This window comes from Somniosus microcephalus, chromosome 2 (assembly GCF_052327205.1).
Source record: "Somniosus microcephalus isolate GS21.2 chromosome 2, FLI_Smic_1.0, whole genome shotgun sequence".
NCBI lineage: Eukaryota > Metazoa > Chordata > Chondrichthyes > Squaliformes > Somniosidae > Somniosus > Somniosus microcephalus.
The window spans coordinates 326,926,646-326,944,906 of NC_140988.1; the positions used below are offsets into that span (position 1 = coordinate 326,926,646).

Below are 18,261 nucleotides of genomic sequence, written 5' to 3' on the forward strand. Positions count from 1 at the left end.
CACTGCAATTGATCTCAACATCACTGAACCTGGAAGGAGAAACAAAATCAGCCAGGATTCCTGTTCTTGGTTGCTATCCAGTGATGCCAGCTGTAAAGTGCACGTGTGTACATGTCAGTTGAGCACAGGAGAAGGCTCAGTTTTAATGCGATTTGTGGTTCAGTAATCTGCCAACACACACTGTCTGAGCTCAAACATGAAAATGGCGACTTGAGTGAGATACCAGAGGGCTGTTGGTGCCTGTGAAACTGTACATGAGTCTCAGCCTTCAGGAGAAGGGAAGAAAATTGAAAATGGAGTGGAGGGAAGAAATAAACCTTGTACGCATACATAATATGAAGGGGAAATCAAAAAGGAAGTATTAAAAATCTATGGTTAACTGAAATAGAGGCTCCAGGTACCTGTGATTTTGTATGATATTTCTCTGTAAGGTGTCAAATCTTCTCCGCAGATAAGAATCACATGTGGGCACTTTTCTTTGGCTTCACTGACCGACATTATTTTACTAACCCCATACTTTCTGGCTTCATAATTACAAGTGACCACCAGATGCTTTTGATGAACGGCTAAAAGAAAAATATAATATAAGTAGCATTATTATGGGATCAGGGTGGAAATTCTTATTTCTAAACAATATTTCTGACTAAGCCTGTACAGCAGTATCTGTCAGAAGTTTACAATTTACATACACTTTCCAATCTGTGTAAACGTCAACTGCAGGAAAGTGCAGCCTGAGGAAAGATTTGGACAGCTGAGAAGAAATTAAAGGGCTGCATTAATGATTGCAAGATAAGGGAAGAGGTTTAGAACTGCAATGTACCAGCACAATGCAGGCCTCTCACCCACGCACGCGGAGATTCACAGATGCTGTGCTTGAAGTCATGCTGAATGAAGTGAGGTAAAAGAGGGCTCCACTCTTTGTCACTGAAGGACACCTTCCCCTGCAAACAGTAGCCCAACAAGCCTGGCAGGGTGAATGCAGCCAGAAACACTCAGAGGACCTGGCTGTAAATAGAACTGTAGGCATTTACACCCATTGTATCGATGCCTGCTCTTTGCTAGAGCAAACCAAGACTAATTGCACTGTCCATAGCCCTGCATCTTTCTCTGCTTCAAATCCAGTTTTCCTTTAAGAAATGCAATAGGCTCTGCCTCAATCACTCACTGTGGCAAAACATTCCATGCTCTCACTTTGTGATCATTTTAAATTGATGACCCCTATTCACTGATTCCCCAACCAGAGGAAATAGTCTTTTCCTATTCACTCTATCAAAACCCTTCAAAAATTTAAAACTCTTGATTAAATTTCTTCTTGGCCCCATGGCCATTTTAATGCCCCTGTTTTCTTGGACAGTTGAGGCGCCTGCCTAATTCAGGTGGAAGCCTCACGATTACGTGATGTGATTAGATGCTCCACTCCGTCAAACCTGGTGGACACCCAGTGGAGGTCCCGACAGGTAAATTCATGACTTATTGTTATGGGGCCAGGAGAAGTACTCCTGCTACAAAATGAGAGTTGGGGTCACTGCTAGCCCAGACTCCGCCTCCCCCCCCGCTTCATACCTGCAAAAGCCTCCCGATCAACCCCCACACACTCCACCCTGACTGTGACTGCTGACCTGCCACCCTTGGGCCGCCTGATCTTCGCAGGGCCACAGCCGGCGAGCTGTCTCTGGACACCCGTTTCGAGTGGGCACATAGCCGGCCGAATGTTAATGAGGCCCAGCCGTTAAAGGGGACGGGGCCTCCCACTGCAGCTCACTGGCGGGCGTTCCTCTAGCTTTCCACCCGGGAGTTAAAATTCCCTCTTAAGTTACAGAAGGAGAGGGCAGAGCGAGCTGGGTTGTCAACCCAATGAAAAAGAAGAGCGTATTTGGAGATTTGGACAAGCAAGTTCAGAGGAGGAGTAATGAGGGACTGATCCTGGGACCTTCTTGGTCTGTATACTCAGTTCCACAGCTGTGATGCACTCATCAACTGAGACATCAGGTGAGCGTGTTACAATTCACTATACTGTATCACAAAGATAACATATTGCATGATTATCATTCCATTTAAAAAGAGAGATAACGTTTTATTACCTAAAGGCATTCCTTTAAGTTCAGGATTTCGGATCATTTCCACCTGAGCGTAGAAGCAATCCAGATCAATGTGCACAATCACCCTGTATCCTGGGACATCAGTGTCTTGGATGGCATATTTATCACTATCATCTGAAGAGAAAAACACAATATTTGTACTGTATATACCTTTAAGGGGGGAACTACTTTTTACAGCTCATGTATACTGTAGTACCGGCAGTGACCACACCTGTATATAGCACTGAGTAGTAATCTGTACAGGCAGTTCCACTGTGAGCCACGTTGAGTAAACACCTGTTGTACCGTTTCTCCTGCAGTCTGTGTCTTATTATACATGGACACAACATTGGCGACAAGGCAAGTTCGAACCTACCTGCAACTCTGCATCACCTCCCGGGGATTCGTTCCTGGAGATCAGTGGATTGGAGGTCAAGGCCAGAGACTCGGGCGTCGACCATGGGCAACCGCCCAGTCATCCAGCAGAGACTCGAGAATTGCGGGGGAGGCTGTCGAGAGCCAGGCTTGGCTTTCCAGTCGAGGTGGTCCAGCGAAACGGGCTGGCAACAGGTAGTGCGCAGACCCTTCCCGGACAGTGGCGGGCTAGAGCCGACCGAGTGGCACAGCAAAGGGCCGAGCAGCGTCGACGGGGGAGAGAGAGGGCAGAGCGCACAGGGCGCAGCCGGTGTTCAGGGGCCGAGTAGCGTCGGAGAGAGGGAGAGAGAGACGCGCAGAAACCCGTGAGGCGCCGCCATTGCCACGAGGACCGCCGAGAGCGGCGTTGGCAGCAGCGCAGGAGAAGCGCGCGAAACCTACAGGGCACCGCCATTGCCACGAGAACCGCCGGGAGCGGCGTTGGCAGCAGCGGGTGAGGAAGGAAAGCACAGGAGACGCCATTTTAAGCCATTGGGAGACGCCATTTTAAACCACACCCAAAATGCCGAAGAGTGGCAGTATCACCGCATTTGACAATGAAGTCGAAGATTGGACGACATATGTCGAACGAATAGAGGTGTACTGCAAGGCAAATGAGGTGTCAGATGACAAGAAAGCGTCGGTATTGTTAAATTTAATGGGTGCAAAGACGTATGGTTTATTACAAAATCTAGTAACCCCAACGAAGCCAATGGAAGAGAGTTTTGGAGACATAGTAACGATACTACAGGGACATTTAAACCCCACACCGCTGCTGATAGCAGAAAGATTCCAGTTTCACAAACGGAACCAGCATAAGGATGAAAGCAATGCTGATTATTTAACAGAACTGCGCAAACTATCGAAACACTGCCAGTTTGGAGCAGGACTGGCAGATACCTTAAGGGACAAGTTTGTGTGTGGGCTTCAAAGTGAAGGAACCCAGAAACGGCTTTTATCTGAAAAGGACCTTATGCTGAAAAAGGCTTTCAGCATGGCGGTATCATATGAAGCAGCAGCACGGGACGCTGCAGAGATACAACAGAGACCGCAAGAATATGGCACAAATGAAATGTCATATGGAACAGAGAAGTGCTATCGCTGCGGCAGAACAACACATGACCAGAATGATTGCTGGTTCAAAGACAAAGTGTGCAGACAGTGTGGAAAAGTAGGACACATAGCACGAGTCTGCAGGTCGGGAAAGAAAACCAGCAATAAGAAACCTACCAAAGGAAAGTACAAGAAGGTACATAAGATGACGGAGAATAGTTCAGACGAACAAAAGAGTGATAACGACTCCGAAAGCAGGGAACTGAGTTGTCTGAAACTAAATAATGTGATCACAACGGAGGATCACCGAACCATTTGGGTCACTCTCAAGATAGCAGGAGTCCAGGTAAAGATGGAATTAGACACAGGATCAGCCCTAACAGTCATAAACTGACGGGACTACGAGCGGCTATTCTCACACATACCCTTGAGAGACACAAAAATTATTTTGAAGACGTACACGGGGCAAAAAGTCTACCCCAAAGGAAAAATAAGGGTGACCGTTATATATAACGGTAAGGAAACACCAAAACTAGACCTGTATGTATTGCAAGATGGAGGACCACCATTACTGGGACGTGAATGGATCCGGAAAATACAACTGGATTGGCATTCCATACAGGCACTGGCTGTGGCTGACAAAAAGGATGACGATGTCACACCTGGGCGACTGTCAAAGATCCTAACTGATGCGAAAGAAGTGTTCCAGCAAGGACTCGGAACACTAAAAGGCATGACAGCGATGATTAAAATTGAAGAAAACGCAAGCCCAAAATTTTTTAAGGCCAGACCGGTACCTTATGCAATCCGCCCAGCCGTCGAAGCAGAGCTGGAGAGTCTGGAACGTTCAGGTGTACTGTCCAAGGTAGACTGGAGCGAGTGGGCTACACCCATCGTCCCTGTGATGAAAAAGTCGTTGAGCAGCACGCCTGGGGAACCAAGGAAGGTTCACATCTGTGGGGACTTTAAGGTAACAGTGAACCCGGTCCTTCACACCGTACAATATCCACTTCCGCGGATTGAAGATATTTTCGCCTCGCTATCTGGAGGGAAACGCTTCACTAAGATTGATCTGGCCCAGGCGTATCTGCAAATGGAGGTAGAAGAAACATCAAAAAAATACCTCACAATCAACACCCATAAAGATCTCTACCAATACAACCGGCTGGTGTTCGGGGTAGCATCAGCTCCGGCTATTTGGCAGAGGGCAATGAAACAAGTCCTGCAAAGGATCCCAGGGACCCAGTGTTATTTGGACGACATCCTGGTCACGGGCGAAAATGACAGTGATCACCTTGCCAACCTGGAGCAGGTGCTCACTAGATTGCAGGAATATGGGCTCCGAGCTAACCGCCCCAAATGCGAGTTTTTTAGAAAACAGATCTCGTATTGTGGCCACGTTATAGATAAAAAGAGGGGTTACATAAGTCCCCAGAGAAGATTGAGGCAGTAGTCAAGGCTCCAGCACCGGAAAATGTGTCACAACTGAGGTCGTTCCTCGGGCTGGTAAACTACTACCATAAGTTCTTGCCAAATTTGTCTACAATACTACACCCACTGAACACCCTACTGCAAACTGGGGTGCCATGGAAGTGGAGTGACGAATGTAGATGAGCTTTCCAGAAGAGCAAAACACTAATCACATCGAAAGAGGTATTGGCCCATTACAACCCAGCATTACCAATTCGGTTGGCATGTGATGAGTCACCCTACAGCATTGGAGCGGTGCTGTCGCACAAATTCTCGGACGGCTCAGAGAGGCCAATAGCCTTTGCGTCACGATCACTAACCTCAGCCGAGCGTAACTAGGCCCAGATTGACAGGGAGGCCCTCAGCCTAGTGTGGGGAGTGAAAAAGTTCAACCACTATCTGCACGGGCAGAAATTCACCTTGCTGACTGATCACCAGCCTCTTGTCTCCATTTTCAATCCGAAGAAGGGCGTTCCGGTGATGACTGCACAACAACTACAAAGATGGTCACTTTTTCTAGGGGCGCACCACTATGAGATTGAATATAAGGGCACGAAACAGCATGGAAATGCTGATGGGCTATCACGCCTGCCACTGCCTACTGCGGAGGAAGCACCAGCAGTGGATCCTGTCGAAATATTCCATTCGGCTATAGTTGAATACCTACCGGTAACCGACGCTTGTATCGAAAAGGAAACCCGAAATGACCCGACACTGTCTCGGGTATATGATTTGACGGTGAAGGGATGGCCAGCACATGGCGACTCACTTTTGCCAGCATTCTCGACAAGGAGAGAACAGCTGTCAGTGTGCCAGGGGACCTTGATGTGTGGATCCCGAGTGGTAATTCCACCCAAGTTAAGGGATAGAGTGCTCAATGAGCTTCATGAGGGTCATCTGGGAGGGGTAAAAATGAAAAGCCTAGCCAGGGCTTATGTGTGGTGGCCAGGAATCGATAAACAAATCAAGGACCTGACCAAGAGCTGCTCAGGATGCCAGAAAGTCCAAAATGCACCACCACAGGCCCCTCTACACCCATGGGAGTGGCCCTCATCTCCATGGCAACGGGTACATATTGATTTTGCTGGTCCATTCATGGACTCAATGTTTTTAATAGCCGTGGATGCGCACTCGAAATGGCCTGAGGTCATCAAAATGTCCTCCACCACCACGGAGAAAACTATTGCAGTCCTACGGACCATTTTTGCCAGGAATGGCTTGCCAGAACAGATTTGCTCCGACAACGGACCACAGTTTGTGTCCGAAGAGTTCCGGAGGTTCTTGAAAAAGAATGGGGTAAGGCATTACACACCCGCCCCGTATCATCCAGCCACAAATGGATTGGCTGAGAGGTTCGTACAAACCTTTAAGAAGGCAATAAAGGCTATGTACAATGACAACATTCCGCTGCAGCACAAGGTGGACAATTTCCTGTTCGCCTACCGGAATGCGACACATGCAGTCACCAACCAGGCCCCAGCCATGATGTTCTTTAACCAAAGGTTAAGATCTCGCCTGGATTTGCTCAGACCAAACGTACGAAGAGATGTTGAGAGTAAGCAATTCCAGCACATCCATGAGAAGCCAACAAGGAGCTTCAATGTAGGGCAACCAGTCTTGGCCCGCGACTACCGAACAGAAAAATGGCAGCCAGGAACGGTATGCACACGGCAGGGCCCACTAATGTACACAGTGAATGTTGGGGAGAGCATCGTGAGACGCCATGCTGACCAGATCCTAGAGTCACAGGAACAAGTCAACCCCATGCCTCGCCCATACGTACCTGGTGATGAACCCGACGTACAGGTCGCATCTACCCCAGAAACAGTAGCATCGGAAGCCGATGAACCAACCGACGACAGGGGGCCAGAATCGCCTCCGCACCAAGAGCAAGACACTCGGGAAAGGCGCTATCCAGAAAGGAGCAGGAGGCCTCCCCAAAGACTGAATATATAAATAGACTATTTTCAGCTAATGTTGCATGTTAAAAGTGTTAATTGTAATTAGTTTGATATTTAATTGTTAAATGAGTGTTATGGTACTGTTAATCTAAAAAGGGGAGGAATTGGCATGTATATACCTTTAAAGGGGGGAACTACTTTTTACAGCTCATGTATACTGTAGTACCGGCAGTGACCACACCTGTATATAGCACTGAGTAGTAATCTGTACAGGCAGTTCCACTATGAGCCACGTTGAGTAAACACCTGTTGTACCGTTTCTCCTGCAGTCTGTGTCTTATTATACCCAGACACAACAATATTCATTGCAGCTTTCCTAATTTAACAGTATTGGGGGGAAAAATTCAGTTGGTTGCGCTTCCCGTTAGCGCCTTAAGAGGGTGCCAAGTGGGGCGCAAAGCAACTAGCGCCCGGGCGCGGCGATATCTGCGCCTCTCGTGAAATTAACTAGACATTTTGCAGCGACACTAAACACTACCGCCACGATCTCCTGCGCCAGCAGATCATGACATCAGTCGAGTGCGCAACGCCCCAGTAGCGCCCCAGACCGGATATTGAGTGGCGCCCCCTGCCTTACCGCCTGCCGCTAGCAACGACAGGTTGAGGGGTGCGTTCTGCAGTCACAAAGGGACTGGGGGAGCGCTATTTAAAGGCGACCACTTCCTGCCTTTTTTTGTTGGTGACATTTTTGCACCACGCATTCTGAGAGAGAGAGAGAGAGAGACTTCTGGAGAGATTCAACGCTGTGTAAAGGAGTTTATGGTACTGAGCAGCACTTTGCAGGTTCATTTTGATTTGCCCTTCCTTGTATCGATTTAGAAGAGACTCTGGGGGCTGCACTCTGAGCTCTTTCCCTGGGTCTCTCCACTGTTCTTTCCAGCAGATTTGATGTACAAGTCTCTCCAGGCCGAGATTAAAGGCTGCAATGAGCAGGATGTGGATGGAGAGCAAGATCAACCCTCCCCTTTAAGAACTGGCCGGCACCATTGGCCCAGAAATTCGGGTCGGGGGCTTCCCGCGGGTGCAAGCCCCCGACCTGCACTTACCTTGCGCGCCGGCAGTTGAGCTGTAGGGCCCCGTGGAATTCCGATCCGGGACCTGGTCCAGCTGCTGGCGCGCAGTGCTTGCGTGTCCCAGGGGCGCAGTTAGTTGAATCGTCCCCTGGGATCATGTGGGCCATGGGGAGCCAATTGGAGCAGGGAATGCTCCATTCATAAGTCTTGACAGGAAGTGCTGTCAAGACTTATAAATACTACGGCCCCAAAATTGTACTAAACCTTCAAATAAATTTTTTTTTTAAATCACATTTTTAAAATAAACTATAAATGACATGAATGACATGAAATAACTATTTTAACCAATAATTTAAATTTTTGAAAAAAATAATTTTATATTTTAATGGGGCTAAAAATAAACTTACCTTGCTTTAAAGTATTTAAAAATAATAAACCTGTGGAAAAAATGTTTTAATTTTAATTAATTCACCACTTACCTTGTAAAAAGCAGGCCTTACACCTGCTTTTTAAATTTTTAACTTCTGCAGACTTACCCTCACGGAAAAACCTGTAAAAAAAACGTAAGTTCAATGCGCACGCGCAGACTCCCCCGCGCACGAGTTCGACCTCTGAGCCCCTGCTTTCAGAGGAACGGAAGTGCCGGTTTCCCGCGCATGCGCAGTGCATGCAGGAAACCGGCACTTCGATCGGGCCTACGGGTGAGTACCCCGTGCGTACTCACCCATGGAGACCCGAATTTCTGGGCCATTGTGTCTGTGTTCAATCACTAACTGACAGCGCCTGCCCTCTGAGGTAGCGCCTCGCTCCTCGGCCTTAGCGCCTTAAGAGAGGTGTGTAGCGCCTGATTTGGCGCTCCAATCACCTCCAGGGGCGATAAAAACCAAGTTTGCTGTCGGAGACGATAATTAGCGCCAGGCGCTAAACTTTGCGCACCGCCAATAATGACGCCCCAAATGGGGCGATACCGAATTTTTCCCCCTGGGAATATAAGGGGTGAGTCCATATTCTTGCACTCCCAGCGGGAAAGCTGTTCTCACAGTGCAGGTCGGACACAACGGGGGGTGTGGGGGGGGGGGGGGGTAATTTTAAACCTCTAGGACGGGCAGGAGAGGGATTAAAAATCGGAAACGCGATCCCCCAATCTGTCTCCAACGCATCCACTTCCGGTTTTAACGGAGGTGGGTTTGGGGGGGAGGGGGCGGGTGACTGACCTGCTTTCTAGAGGCAGGTCCATTATTAAAATATTTTAATGAGGCTGCTTGCCTCAAATTTAACCATAGTTTTACTTTTAACGCCTGCGGACCAGGTTTCCCAGGGCTTGGGAAACTGGGCAGCTGAAGGGAGGCGAGAAGGGCCAGATCCCTCAGTCCAAAAGATGTGCAGGTTAGGTTGATTGGCTATGATAAATTGACCCTTAGTGTTAGGGGGATTAAATACGTGGGGATAGGGTGGGATATGTGTTGGTGTAGGGGTTAAGGGGATCGGGTGGGATATGTGTCGGTGCAGGCTCGATGGGCCGAAATGGCCTCTATCTGCATTGTGGGGTTTCTGTGAATCTGTGAATTTCTGTGAATCTGTAAGTGCCTTTACAGCACTGCTTGTGAGTCAGGAGCAGCAGGCCCCGGCCCACCAAGCTTACCTGCCTGCCTCCCTGCGATTGGACCCCTGTGATCAGACCCCCCCTAATCTATGCTTTCTGAAAGCGCAGCTCCCCTTTGAAAGTGCAGGATTGTGGACTCACCCCTAAAGTAGCAAATATGCAGAACCTCACCGATATCCTAATTCTAACCATGTGACAAAACATGATGTGTTAATTTAGTGTCACATTGCTGGTGACGTACACTCATTGAAATCACTTCAGTCAACAACCTGAGCAATGTTTTCACCGCAGGGGGGAATCTGAGGTAGAATTAAACTTTGTTAAGTCATCAACACTTTTCAACTATCACAAATAAAAGTATAAACAGTACTCACTTTTTTAAAAAAATGAATAGAGGGAGTTAAAGACCCCACTGTAATCGTGGAGTTCAAATGAACATTTTCAGTTTAATATCCTTTTTCATAGCAACAATGCCACCAACAGTGGCCCCAACTGTGCTGTAATATAAATACGGTAGGACTGTTGTTGCCTCCAGAACAAGTTGTTGTGATCTGGAATGCACTGTCTGAAAAGGGCGTGGAAGCAGATTCAATAGTAACTTTCAAAAGGAAATTGAATATAAACTTGAAGAGGAAAAATTGCAGGGCTACGGGGAAAGAGCATGGGAGTGGGACTAATTGCATAGCTCTTGCAGAGAGTCGGCACGAGCATGATGGGCCGAATGGCCTCCTTCTGTTCTGTATGATTTTATGTTAGCTGAAATTGTTAATAGTTCCGTCTCCTCGGGTACTGCCCAACCCCTTCAAATTTGCCATCATCACTCACCTCCTCAAAAAACCCACCCTTGACACCTCTGTCCTTGCAAACTACCGCCTCAACGCAAATCTCTATTTCCTCCCTAAAGTCCTTGAACATGTTGTCGTCTCCCAAATCTGAGCCCATTTTTCCCGGAACTCCATGTTTGCATCCCTCCAATCATGTTTACGCCATTGCCACAGCACTGAAATGGCCCTTATCAAAGTCACAAATGACATCCTATATGACTGTGATCATGGTAAACCATCTCTCCTCATCCTTCTCGACCTGCTTGCAGCCTGTGATACGTTTGACCACACCATCCTCTCCTTCGTCATCCAGCTAGGTGGGACTGCCTTCGTCTGGTTCTATTCTGCTCTATCCCGTCGTAGATAGAGAATCACCTGCAATGGCTTCTCTTCCCACTCCCACACCGCTACCTCTGGAGTCCCCCAAGGATCTATCCTTGGCCCCCTCCTATTTACCATTTACATGGTGCCCCTTGGCGACATCATCCAAAAACACAGCATCAGTTTCCACATGTACGCTGACAACATCCAGCTCTACCTCATCACCACTTCTCTCAACCCCTCCACTGTCTCTGATTTGTCTGACTGCTTGTCCGATGAGCAGAAATTTCCTCCAACTAAACATTGGGAAGACCGAAGCCATTATCTTCATTCCCCGCGACAAACTCCGTTCCGTAGCCAACTGACTCCATCCCTCTCCCTGGCAACTGTCTGAGGCTGAACCAGACCATTCGCAAACTTGGTATTCTATTTGGCCCTGAGGGGAGCTACCGACCACATACCTGCTGCATCGGCAAGAGCACCTACTTCCATCTCCAGAACATTGCCCATCTCTGCCCTTGCCTCAGCTCAACTGCTGCTGAAATCCTCCTCCATTCCTTTGTTACCTCTAGATTTGACTATTCCATTCGTGGCCAGCATCCCATCTTCTACCCTTCATAAACTTGAACTCATCCAAAACTCTACTAATTCACACCAAGTCCCGTTCACCCATCACCCCTGTGCTCACTGAACTACATCTGGTTCACGACTGTCCTTTAGGGAAGGAAATCTGATTCCAGGCCCACAGCAATGTGGTTGACTCTTAACTGTCCTAGCCTAGCAAGCCATTCAGTCGCTACAAAGAAGTATAACAGCACTGTGGGAGTACCTTCACCACATGGACTGCAGCGGTTCAAGGCGGTGGCTCACCACCACCTTGGGCAAGATGGGCAATAAAAGCTGGCCTTGCCAGCATCCCGTGAACGAATAATAAAAATCCTCTGCTATTTCTGTCACCTCCAGCGTGATCGCAGCACCAAACACATCTTCCCCTCTCCTTTCAGCATTCCGAAGGGTTTGGTCCACCCCCCCAACACCCCTTCACCTTCCCGTGCAAGTGCAAGAGATGCAACACCTGCCCTTTTACTTCCTCCCTTTCCACCGTCTAGTGCCGCAAACACTCCTCCCAGGTGAAACAGTGATTTACTTACACTTCTTTCAATTTAATATACTGTATTCGCTGCTCACGATGCAGTCTCCTCTACATTGAAGAGACCAAATGCAGATTGGGTTTGCGGAACACCTCTGTTCAGTCCACAAACGTGACCCTGAGGTTCCGATCGCCTGTCACTTTAATTCTCTGCTCCACTCCCACTCTGAGCTCTCTGTCCTCAGCCTCCTTCACCGTTCCAATGAAGCTCAACGTAAGTTTGAAGAACAGCATCTCATCTTTGAATTATGCACTTTACAGACTCAACATTGAGTTCAACAATTTCAGATCATAACCTTTGCCCCAGGACAGCTGGTGCTGATTCTGCTATTCCCATTTACACCTCTTCTAGACCCTTTGGTTTTTCTTTACTTGTCCCATTACCACCCACTTTTGCCTTGCACCATCACCCCTTTTGTCATTCAATTTTTCCTGCCTTCCACCCTATCACAGACCTTCCCTTTTGTGCTTCCCTCCCCTTCCCTTTTTCCCTGCCTCTGTACTTGAATAAAACCTGTTACATCTGTAAGATTTTCCAGTTCTGATGAAAGGTGATCGACCTGAAACATTAACTCTGTTTCTCTCTCCACAGATGCTGCCTGACCTGCTGAGTATTTCCAGCATTCTCTGTTTTTATTTCAGATTTCCAGCATCCACAGTATTTTGCTTTTATAAAAATACAACTTCAAATCAAATCAATCAAATCAACTTTTATTGTCATTGTTAGTGCACAAGTGCAGTACAACGAAATGTAGGCTTGCGGCTCCCGAGAGTGTACAATTTGGATTAGGACACTTAAACATTTCAACATACATTTGTACATATATATTAGCATAAATATGACCATAATAAAGTGCATCGGCAGATGTGCAGGCTTTAGTGTTTATTTGTGGAGTTCAGTAGGATGTTCTTGTGTTGTTCTGAAAACATTGCAACCTGTTCAATGCTTTTATTGCAATAGTACCACCATGGGACTAGAGATGAATGTTTCTGTGTAAATGTGCTCACTGAGGTAAGGGATGGAACAACTCTACTTTGTGCCCAGCCACAATTCAGGTCAGGGTACTATATACTGTAGTACTACAATCCAGAATTACCATTTAATTTACCCTAGCATCATAGAATCATAGAAATTTATGGCACAGAAGGAGGCCATTCAGCCCCTCGAGCCTGTTCCGCCATTCTATGAGATCATGGCTGATCTGCGACGTAACTCCATATACCTGCCTTTGACCCATATCCCTTGATACCTGTGTTTCACAAAAAGTTATCAATCTCAGATTTAAAATCAACAATTGATCCAGCATCAATTGCTGTTTGCGGAAGAGAGTTCCAAACTTCTACCACCCATCACGGCTGTGCCGGCTGTAAAAGAGCTAATCCCACTTTCCACCCTGATAAACGACATCAAACCAATTATCAGGGAGCGATGCCATGGCCTACACAGCCAAATGTACTAGCATACCAGTTTAATTACCCCCCACCCGTACTTAATTCTAAATTAATGGTACCTTCAGCAACCCTATGAAAGTGTTAGTTTGTGCTGACTATTGTTAAAATTTTACACTCAGGGTTTCATTTAGAATATTTAATTTCAGAGGGCTCACTTGGTAAATGACCAGGAAGGTCCCAGGTTCAATTTCTGGTCTGTGCTGATCTCAGCCACGGTGGCAGCGGGACGTTACAATTGGCCTCAGCACTCTTCGCACGTGACCACAATCTAGAGACCCATATTACAAATTATGGCGTAGATCTTGACTTTGTGCGACAGTGCAAAACGCATTGAAGTCAATGTAAATAAAAATCGGGGGAGATGTAAAACAGGCTGCCGACTCACTATCACCCATTTTACACTATCACACAATGTCAAGATCTATGCCTCTGTGTGTGTGAATGTCAGATGAGGACAAGACCAGGGATTCCGCTCCATCACAGTCAAAAAAATTTACTGATATGTAGAAACATAGAAGATAGGAGCAGGAGTAGGCCATTCAGCCCCTCGAGCCTGCTCCGCCATTTAATGAAATCATGGCTGATCATCCAAACTCAGTACCCTGTCCCTGCTTTCTCCCCATATCCCTTGATCCCTTTAGCCTTAAGAAATATATCTAACTCCTTCTTGAATATATTTAATAAATTGACCTCAACTGCCTTCTGTGGTAGAGAATTCCACAGGTTCACCACTCTCTGGGTGAAGAAATTCCTCCTCATCTCAGTCCTAAATGGCTTACCCCTTATCTTTAGATTAGACTGTGACCCCTGATTCTGGACTCCCCTGCCATCGGGAACATCCTTCCTGCACCTAGTCTGTCTAGTCCTGTTAGAATTTTATAAGTATCAATGAGATCCCCTCTCATTCTTCTAAACTCTAGCGAATACAAACCCAATCGACCCAATCTCTCTTCATACATCATTCCTGCCATTCCAGGTATCAGTCTGGTGAATGTTCGCTGCACTCCCTCCATGGCAAGAACGTCCTTCTTCAGCTAAGGCGACCAAAACTGCACACAATACTCAAGGTGTGGTCTCACCAAGGCCCTGTATAACTGCAGCAAGACATCCTTGCTCCTGTACTCGAATCCTCTCGCTATGAAGGCCAACATACCATTTGCCTTCTTAACCGCCTGCTACACCTGCATGCTTACCTTCAGTGACTGGTGCACAAGGACACCCAGGTCTCGTTGCACTTCCCCTTTTCCCAATCTATTGCCATTCAGATAATAATCTGCCTTCCTGTTTTTGCCACCAAAGTGGATGACCTCGCATTTATCCACATTATACTGCATCTGCCATGCATCTGCCCAATCACCCAACCTGCCCAAATCATACTGGAGTTTCTCTGCCTCCTCCTCACAGCACACACGCCCACCCAGCTTTGTGTCGTCTGCAAACTTGGAGATATTACATCTAGTTCCCTCGTCTAGATCATTAATATATATTGTGAATAACTGGGGTCCTAGCACCGATCCCTGGGGTACCCCACTAGTCACTGCCTGCCACTCGGAAAACGACCCACTTATTCCAAATACTCACTGTCTAAACTCGCTCGAGTGAGATACTGCAGGGCAGCTGACAACCATGGAACTGTAACACAGTCTGAGGAGTGTATGGCTTCAAAAGAGAAAAAATTGATGCAGAGGAAAAAAAAGCTATAATTTCTTTGAGAAAGAACAAACCTGCACTATACTGAATCACAATCTGTCTGGACTGGATGGAAAGTTCTGGTTCCAGGGTTGAGATGACATTGACTCCAGGGGTAAAGAAATCTGCAATTCTGAGCCATATAAGGATTTTTTAGGTTAAATGTGTGGAATTTGGTGGTGAATCAGATGCCTGGGCTGTTTCAAATCTCTGAAGGCTTTCACCAACGTTTGAGGCAATTCTACAAAAAACATTTTTAAATTACTCACTTCCTGGTGAGGATGTTTCCTGTATTCAACTGTCAAATCACCAAGAGAAAATGTTATAACTTGAGGAAATTAATATCACAATTTTGAATGTGGATGAGGAGCTGGTTAGTGGGGTGATGAATAGCTGCAATGGGTCAAAACAACAGGAACATGTGTTTAATATAGCGCTCCTCACTTAGAAGGGTCACATTGAGTAGAAACCAGAAGAGGGGAAAAACATAAGGGATAGAGAGGAAAGAGAAAATGGAGATAATTGTAGTGACCATAATGCTGAGATTACAGAATCATACAGCAAAGAGACCATTTGGCCCATCGTGCCTGTTCCAGCTCTTTGAAAGAGCTATCTAATTAGTCCCACTCCCCTGCTCTTTCCCCATAGCCCTGCAAATTTTTCCTCTTCAGTTAACTCAGGACAAAGTAAGGCATTTTAAATTGTCACGTCACTAATGAAACACCATTGCCCATCATCCATGTGCAAAGTGATGCCCGGACATATGCTTCCAACCAGAAAGTGTTTTGTTTCCACGGACAATTCTTATTGCATTCCAACACTGAAAGAAATTTCAACAATTTTTCTCAAAGAAAAATAACTTTCACAAGTTTAGATTCAACTTATAAAAAGAACTACATAGCCCCCTACAGCAGCCAGGAACAGAACAGAGCAAGAAAGCAGTCAACAGTACTGATTCTCACAACAGAAGTATTTGTAGGGAAATGGTGTTAGGGAAATTGACGGGATTGAAGGCCGATAAATCCCCAGGGCCTGATAATCTACATCCTAGGGTACTTAAGGAAGTGGCCCTAGAAATAGTAGATGCATTGCTGATCATCTTCCAAAATTCTATAGACTCTGGAACAGTTCCCATAGATTGGAGGGTAGCTAATGTAACCCCACTATTTAAAAAAGGTGGTAGAGAGAAAACAGGGAATTATAGTCTGACATCGGTAGTGGGGAAAATGCTAGAGTCCATTATAAAAGATGTAATAGCAGAGCACTTGGCAAATAGTGACAGGATCGGACAAAGTCAACATGGATTTACAAAAGGTAAATCATGCTTGACTAATCTACTGGAATTTTTTGAGGATGTAACAGGTAGAATAGATAAGGGAGAACCAGTGAATGTGGTTTATTTGGACTTTCAGAAGGCTTTCGATAAGGCCCCGCATAAGAGATTAGCTTGCAAAGTTAAGGCGCATGGGATTGGGGGTAAGGTATTAACTTGGATAGAGAACTGGTTGGCAGACAGGAAGCAAAGAGTTGGAATAAATGGGTCTTTTTCCGAGTGGCAGGCAGTGACTAGTGGGGTACCGCAGAGATCAGTGATAGGACCCCAGCTATTCACAATATATATTAATGATCTAGACGAGGGAACTAGATGTAATATCTCCAAGTTTGCAGACGACACAAAGCTGGGTGGGCGTGTGTGCTGTGAGGAGGATGCAGAGAAACTCCAGTATGATTTGGACAGGTTGGGTGATTGGGCAGATGCATGGCAGATGCAGTATAATGAGGATAGATGCGAGGTTATCCACTTTGGTGGCAAAAACAGGAAGGCAGATTATTATCTGAACGGCAATAGATTGGGAAAAGGGGATGTGCAACGAGACCTGGGTGTCCTTGTGCACCAGTGGCTGAAGGTAAGCATGCAGGTGCAGCAGGCGGTTAAGAAGGCAAATGGTATGTTGGCCTTCATAGCGAGAGGATTCGAGTACAAGAGCAAGGATGTTTTGCTGCAGTTGTACAGGGCCTTGGTGAGACCACACCTTGAGTATTGTGTGCAGTTTTGGTCACCTTATCTGAGGAAGGATGTTCTTGCCATGGAGGGAGTGCAGCGAAGCTTCACCAGACTGATACCTGGGATGGCAGGAATGACGTATGAAGAGAGATTGTGCCGATTAGGCTTATATTCGCTAGAGTTTAGAAGAATGAGAGGGGATCTCATTGAAACTTATAAAATTCAACAGGACTAGACAGACTAGATGCAGGATGTTCCCGATGGCAGGGGGAGTCCAGAACCAGGGGTCACAGTCTAAGGATAAGGGGTAAGCGATTTAGGATTGAGATGAGGAGGAATTTCGTCACCCAGAGAGTGGTGAACCTGTGGAATTCTCTACCACAGAAGGCAGTTGAGGCCAATTTATTAAATATATTCAAGAAGGAGTTCAATATATTTCTTAAAACTAAAGGGATCAAGGGATATGGGGAGAAAGCAGGGACCGGGCACTGAACTTGGATGATCAGCCATGATCTCATTAAATGGCGGAGCAGGCTCGAGGGGCCGAATGGCCTACTCCTGCTCCTATCTTCTATGTTTCTATGTTTAGAATGGTCCCGATTAAACGCAAATGTCGCATTTCCCAGAAAGGTTTTGGAAGTGAATTATATTCAAGGGTTGTGTTTTTAAGTTAAAGTGGTTTCATACGGGTTCAAAATTCTCCTTACAGTCATATGCTACAGCTGCCTGGATGAAGAGGAGTTTATATGTTAATGAACCAGGCATTGAAGATGTGTTCCGCAACAACTGGGGGTTAAATTGGCCCACATAGCGACCTTTTTTAAGGCGCTATGTGGCCTCCTAAGGCACCAAAATGGCGGGCAGGAAGCATGTGTACACTTCCGACTGGAAGTGCGCCGCCCGCCATATTGGGTAAGGACAAACAGGAGGCGTCCTTTACCCACTCCTCAAGCAGGCATTAGGCCATTTCCATATGCAAAAAACAAGCCCTCCTGAATTTAACTACCAATAGGTCATTTATTACCTGGTTTCATACTTCCTACAAACATCCACACCTGTTATAGTTACAATGACTCTATTCATTGAGCCCAGCATGGTCTGTCTGTCAAGAATCTGTTCTTGTGGGAGGTAGACAGTTTGTTGACAGGCCTACTGGTGGATCAGTGACTGGGGAGGAAGTCGGAGGGCAGCAACCCCCAACTTCCTATGCTCGGAAGTAACAAAAAGG

The 18,261-nt window shown here is 46.6% G+C and overlaps 1 protein-coding gene across 1 annotated transcript in view; it reads right to left on the bottom strand.

Annotated features, from left to right (window-relative positions):
* poli (polymerase (DNA directed) iota) overlaps positions 1-18,261 on the bottom strand; it is a 57,573-nt gene that overhangs the window by 34,536 nt on the left and 4,776 nt on the right. Inside the window, exons 2-3 of the mRNA XM_085974712.1 lie at positions 2,082-2,213; positions 402-566 (exon numbers count right to left, since the gene is read on the bottom strand). Of these exons, the coding sequence (XP_085830838.1) occupies positions 402-566; positions 2,082-2,213 (297 nt within the window). The remainder of the gene's footprint in view (positions 1-401; positions 567-2,081; positions 2,214-18,261) is intronic.